The sequence below is a fragment of the Talpa europaea genome, assembly GCF_964194135.1.
Source record: "Talpa europaea genome assembly, chromosome: X".
Lineage (NCBI taxonomy): Eukaryota > Metazoa > Chordata > Mammalia > Eulipotyphla > Talpidae > Talpa > Talpa europaea.
Genome location: NC_140081.1, coordinates 26804761 through 26811634, shown reverse-complemented (window position 1 = coordinate 26811634; position 6874 = coordinate 26804761). Strand labels below are relative to the sequence as shown.

The 6874-nt window shown below is 40.4% G+C and overlaps 1 protein-coding gene across 1 annotated transcript; it reads right to left on the bottom strand.

Moving 5' to 3' along the window:
* Window positions 1-493: 493 nt before the first annotated feature.
* LOC311187064 (dnaJ homolog subfamily C member 8-like) lies at window positions 494-1255 on the bottom strand (the record flags this gene model as incomplete). Its single annotated transcript, XM_084258297.1, has 1 exon — window positions 494-1255. The coding sequence occupies one exon, from the start codon at window positions 1253-1255 to the stop codon at window positions 494-496; it is 762 nt and encodes a 253-aa protein (XP_084114423.1).
* Between the last annotated feature and the right edge of the window lie 5619 nt (window positions 1256-6874).

The window sequence follows — 6874 nt, the reverse complement described above, 5'->3', positions numbered from 1 at the left end:
CTGCCTTCCCTGTCTAACCTGGAGTTTCGAAGGAACCATACCCAGAAACAAACAACTGAAACCAAGTGGCTTCCTAAGGTGGCACAGCTTGTCTCTGAAGTCACCACAACACCATTTTAAAGCAACATGTTTAATTGGATCATTTCCACCAACTCTACTGAAGTTTCTAACCACCGCAATTTCGTGAAGTACAAAGCGAGCTGTGGGAAGAGAAGGCAGGACCCATGATGGCACCTTCCAGTCCTGGTTGGTCTTGGGGGGCGGGGGGGGGAGAGGAAAGAGGAACGTTGTCGTTTGTTTTTTTTTTAAACCAGGTCCTCATCTCAGTATACAAAAGAATTTCTCTGATCGATATTAAGTTGTATTGACAACAAGATGAAATAAAAAGCAAATACTGCCCTATTGCGGTGGAAATGAGAGGGAAGAAGGAGTCCTTCAAATTACGGGGTGGGGGTCACTGGGGGATATGGGGGGGCAGGTCGTGTGGCTGTGGTCACTCACGCTGCTCCATTTTCACTTTTGGTGGTCTCAGGAAGCTTCGGTTTTTCTTCTCTTTCTTCCCCTTGGTATTTGCTTGGAAGATTCGCCAGCTTTCCACGCGCTCATCTCGACTTTCCTCAAAGTTTTTCCGCCACTCGCGTTCTCGGTCAGCTTTTTCTTGCGCTTCGATCTCCTCTTCCCTTTGTCTCTTCCTTTCGTGCAGCTCCCTGGCTTCTCGCTCTTTCCTTTTAATTTCTAGATCAGCAAACAGTTTCATGGTCTGTTTGTACACAGCTTGTTTGAACAGCTCGGGATCATCCTCCGCCACATGGGTAGGTTTTCCTTCCTTCTTTAATTGCTTCTTTCGCTCTTTCATGGTGTGTTCTACGTATTCTTTTCCTGCCTGGACGACATTCAGAGCCCTCTTCTTTTGCTCTTGATCTAGGAGCAATTTATAAGCTTTGTCCACAGCTTCAAAAGCCCTTTGAGCTCTCTCGGCATCATCTTGATTTTTGTCAGGATGCACCAGTATGGATAACTGCCGGAACCGCCTTTTTATTTCTTCATCCATTGCTTCAGGATCTAGTTGAAGAACCTCAAATGGGTTCAGATTGAAGTAGGAAGAACCGGAACGGGTCAATCTTTCAATCTGATTTTTGGATGTTAGAACCGAATCTCTCTTCTCTATTTCTTTCACTTCGCTATAGAAGGTTCGAAATGCTTCTTCTGTGCTGTCGCCGCAGCTGGAGGCCCCGCTCTCTCCTGGAGCCGCCATCTCCTCTGGTCCAGCCGCCAAGTGTGTGACGACGCTCACAATCAAAAATTCTTAGAACCAGGCTGAGTCATCAAGGTTCTACTTACCTCAGCTGTATTTCATCATCTCTCTGAATATGTGCAAATAGGCCCATCTGGGTGAACAATATAATGATGTCAGAATTTGTTGCAATTTGAATTCCTACAAATCAAGAACTTTTTACTTTTTTTCCTTAGAAAATAGTTGCTATTGAGTGAGTGCTTACTGTGGGTCGTGCACCGTTCCCACTAATTTATACATATTCATTCATTTACATTTCCCAAAAGCCCTATGAAACAGATGACATTATGGTGCCCATTTTTAGGTGATGAAAACTGAGGCACAATTTTTCCTTCTTCTTGTGACCCCTGTCCATGGGAGAAGTATACTTCTCTGATCCATTAACATAGGTTTTGGTCAATAGATTGTTAGTTGGCCTGACAGAAATAGAAGTTTGCTTTCTTGAACTTCTTCCATCCAACCATGAGAGAACAGACCCTTGTTACCTTTTCCAGAATGAGGAAATAAGTGGAAAAGACCTGAACCCAACCTATAGCCTGGAGCCAAACCCAATTGATCACAGTTGAACCCAACAGAGCTGCAAGTGAGAAAAATAAGGGTGATTTGATTGTTAGTTGTTATACAGGTTATTTCAGCAAAATTATGACCCATATACACAGCTCAGAATGAGGCACAACCAGAATTCTAACTGCATGCACCACGTTAGATTTGAACCACTTCAAATTAGTTTGAGTCACTGCTCTAAAAGTACTGAGTTCACAGCTTTTCAACCTACAATGCAGATGCCAGTGTAAAGGGGATGGTACTCACACCACAGAGAGCAACTCAACATAGACAGCCTTGTACTTAGACTTGCTCTAGCTCCACTAAATATAACTCATGGATTTTGCTCTTGGGACCACATAGCCCGATTAAATATATCCTGTAAACTGACTTAGCCAAAGAGATGTGTAGTCAATATCTTTTCTTAGATTTGCTAATAGTCTTATTTTTCTTTTCTAATGGAATTGTAAACTTGGGCAAGATGGCCTGCTTTTATGAAGCTGTACAGGGACATGTGAAGTCTTATAACAGTTCTTTTAAGACTTCTCCCCGGCCATTAGTAACTGAAACAGTGCTGTGAATTGTATTTGCCTCTGCCCACTGGCCTGACTCGGCCTGTCTGTGTGGGGCCAAGTCAGATGGTACCTTCACTCCCAGATGGTGTTCCTGTCATGCCTAGATGCCTTGCTCAAGATTCCCTGGGTCTTAGGTAATCAGAGATGTAAATCTGTTCAGTCACTCCATAAATATTTATTGAGCATTTGCAGGATAAGGCATTGTGCTAGACAGGCACTGAAATGTAATTTGTTATTTCTTCTACACCATGACCAGGTGACAAAAGAGGGTACAAAATTGAGAGGGGGACAGAGTAAGCCTGTAAAGGTTTCCTGTCTATTCACACTAGAAGAAGTGAGTCGTGGTGTGGTTTCCCTCCCTGCTCCAAACTCCCCAGCCCCTATGTATCCTTCCAGTCTTCCCAGCCCTGTTTGCCCCCTACTAGCCACTTTCACTTCCAGCCCCCACACTTATGTCCATTCCACAGGCAGGGGTTCTATTACATTCCCCCATGAGTTATATAATTTCCCCTTTACAATGTGAATCAAACCACCTTCACTCCAGTTCAGGAATCTAACACTCTGGGACAGCTGATGTTTCTGATATATGTAGATAGGGCACTGCCATCAATGGGAATGACGGTGTTGCTGATGGTGTTTCAGAATATGGGGGCACACAACATGGTGTCTGTGGCATCATCAGGCTGCCTTAATCTCTTTGGGCCTCCATGTCCTCACTTATAGAAGGAATACACACATATGTATACACACACACACAAACAAGCAACTTCAATTACCCCCCCCAACAAAAGCCTGGTTAAAGAAAATATGAAATATACATACTTTGGGGTATTATGTATGCATCTTTAAAATCCACAGGTTCATATGAACTTACATGAAGTGATAACTGTGCATTATTATTGAGTAAAACGCAAGTCAGCATATACATGCTCTCATTTACAATAGAAAACATCTGGGCTATTAAGGTTTACTATAGTCAAGACCTGTACTGAGCACTCCTCATATGTGGTCATATATAATCTTCTAGTAACTCTGCAAGTTAGATATTATTTTCTCCCCCATATACACACATTACAGGTGAGGAAATGAGAGAGGATAAGTAACTTCCAAGACTAGTAAGTGTTAGGAAAAGGATTTGAACTCCACACCCCCTACTTTCCTGGGGGTATAATTCTCCTGTAGAGAAAATGGAGTAAAAAGGAGAAAAAGCAGGGTTCCTAAACTTCTACCTGTTTATAGGCTTTTAGTCCCTATTGAACAGTGGTTTTTAATTGTGTAGAACTTGTACTGCTGGAGGTAGGAGAGATAATTTCAGGGATGGCTTTGGCAGGTCTCACACCCACCATTAAATAACAGTAAGCCACAGAGTGAAAGCATTATTCACTGTTCAATTCTTTTTAATCCTCTGATTACATCACTACCAACGTCTCAGCTCAGTGCTGGTCTTTCACACCCTCTAACACTTGCTGATCTTTTTTTTCTGTTTTTACAGAAAGCCAACCTCATGCCCTGAACAGGCAAGTGTTATCTAGTTAGACTTTAATACCATTGTGCTTTCATTTTATTTCTACCGATGGTTAATTTCTATTTAAGGCAAGTGATACAGGGTATTCATTTATTGTAATGATGAAGTATTGTCTCTTTTAAGAAAAGGTAGTTAAGGCCTTTCTTCACTTTCATGTGTTAATTTAAAGAAAAATATTAACTAGTAGGACAACTGCTATAAAAATACAACAAAAATCATTACCCTCATGACTAAAATATCAAATACCTCATTGTGCTGAATAATAATGCAAGTAACCCAAATAGCTACTGAACTTACCTGTCTACACATATCATTTGTCAACCATTTAAAGCCAAAAAGATAACACAAATAATATTTATTTTTATATAAATAGAATTTAAGCAATAAAATATAAATAAAATTTCTACTGTTACTCAGTAAGGAATTCTAGTAAGAATGTAATTACAAACATAATAACTGATGTTTATTTATCATTTAATACAATCCAGGCACTATTCAAGTATTTAACACATACTAAGTGACAGAACCCTATAGGAGGTACCATTATCTCATACTACTCATAGGGGAACTGAGATACAGAGAAGTTAAATAGCTAACCAACATCACATAGATTATAGATGACTCCAGAGTCTATTCTCTCAATCATTATACTACCTCTTGATAATAAAATTATGCTACCTCAATCATTATGCTACCTCTTGATAATAAAATTATTGTAATTGTATATGCATGGATAAATAGAATAAGTATGTATTATCCTAACTGCTTATTAGAACTCCAGTAACTAAAGTCCTAACTTTTAGTTGACATGCCAATCATCACCTTTTCACCCATATTCTTTTCTTAGAAAACCTGCTTCATCTTCTACCATAGAAGTCACAGTTGATTGGACAGGGTAGTTACACCTGAGTTTCTCCTAGGATTTCATAATTGGAATACAATGAAACTTAATTCAAAAATCAGGGTACTGAGAAACTGAATCTTGAAAATAAATTCAAGTAGAGACAGGGCAGGAATTATGGCAAGCCAAAGCTACACATGAGCTTAAGTTCCAGAGATGTGCAAAATCCACAAGAGATAGGTCCAAGTAGCCCTGCCAAGAAAAGAAATCATACCATGACTCCAAAGACTTGACACACCCCCTTCAGTGCCTGAGATGGCAGCTGTCAGTCTTTATGGCCTGGCCATCCTCCAGCTCTTATCCTCAAGTGCCCATGGGGATTTTATTTTACAATAAATCCTACTAAGAGCTACCCTGAGTAGATTTCTTTTTTTTTTCCTGAGTTAGGATTTTTAAAAATATTTTATTTTATATAATTCTTACATCATTTTTCGTTTTTGCACAATGTATGCATTTTCATTTTGGTTATATTCCCCATACAATTGCACCCCCTCCCTTACTTTGACCCTAATCCTTCCTCTCCCCTCTGCCCCTCCCCCCCACCATAGTGTGTCTCTAGTTTATAGTTGCTTGTTGATTTTGATTTTTTCTTTGTATTGATTAGTCTTTTTCCTGGCCCCTTATTTAGGTTTTCTAAATTCCTGCTATGAGTGAGACCATCTGGTATTTTTCTTTTTCTTTCTGACTTATTTCGCTGAGCATGATCCCTTCCAGCTCCATCCATGTTGCTGCAAATTGCATGTGTTTATCTTTTTTGAATGCTGAGTAATATTCCATGGTGTATATGTACCACATCTTCTTGATCCAGTCATCTATTTTTCGGTATTTGGGTTGTTTCCAAAGCTTAGCTATTGTAAATAGTGCTGCTATAAACATAGGGGTGCAGGTGCCCTTAGGAATTAATGTTTCTGTGTCATTTGGGTAAATACCTAGGAGTGGAATTGCTGGATCATATGGAAGCTCTATCTTTAGTAGGTTGAGGAATCTCCACACAGCTCTCCATAGTGGTTGGACCAGTTTGCATTCCCACCAGCAGTGCAGGAGAGTAGATTTCTATGTCTTGCCATCAAACATGCCTAAACAGATGTGAAGGTGCATACAATATATCTTTTTTTTTTTTATTTTTTTTATAGAGGCATGCTTTATTTATTTGTTTGCTGGTTTTGTTTGTTTTGTTTTTTGTTTATACATGCACTGGGTACAGTGAGAAGCGCGGGAGGGTGAGAGAACTCACCAGAGCCAGAGCGGGGAGCAGAGCAGGCAGAAGGACCGAAGTACACTGCTGAGGGGAGCAGCGGGCGGCAGGAGAGGTCTGCGCGCCATGTGGGACCCTCCTCTGGTGGCCGGGGAGCAGCCGGGGATTGAACCGGCGCCGCAGAGGCCGCGGGCAGCTTCGCAACCCAGCGCTCAACCACTGCGCCACCAGGGAGGCCCGCATACAATATATCTTGAAAGAACATCTGGAGTGAGGAAATCAGAGTCCCCAATTCTAGGATCGAAAACTGATGGTGGTTAAGATTTCTTGCTTCTTCTTTTCCCGTTTGGTTGAGGGAGACAAGAACAAATAACTAACTGTTTTTCAGGAATTTCTTTGAAATAGCTGCCTTCAAAATAGGAGCTTTTCAGCATTAACCGAAGTCATTTCTTTCAGTGACAGATGGGGTGATCCGGGTCTATGGGAGAACACAAATTCTGTTTACTTATTTTAAAACATCTCTCACAACTAGTGCCAATCAAAATCTTTAAAGTTTTAAATTATTCCCACTAGTGTGCACTTCAAGCAAGAAACTAACACTGCCAGTTATTACATCATCTTTAAAAAAAAAAACCCACTCTTGTAATCAATTAAACTCATTACACCTGAATAATCATTACCAATGATGTATAATTTAAATAATCTCTGCAAGATGATTTATTTATGACTGTCAGACCTACTAACAACTTTCCGAATCATCAGTCAATAGAATCTGATAAAGTTTCTTCTTGAAGCCATTTCAAACCTTGGGGAGTTTCTGGGACTAATTACTATGGACAGG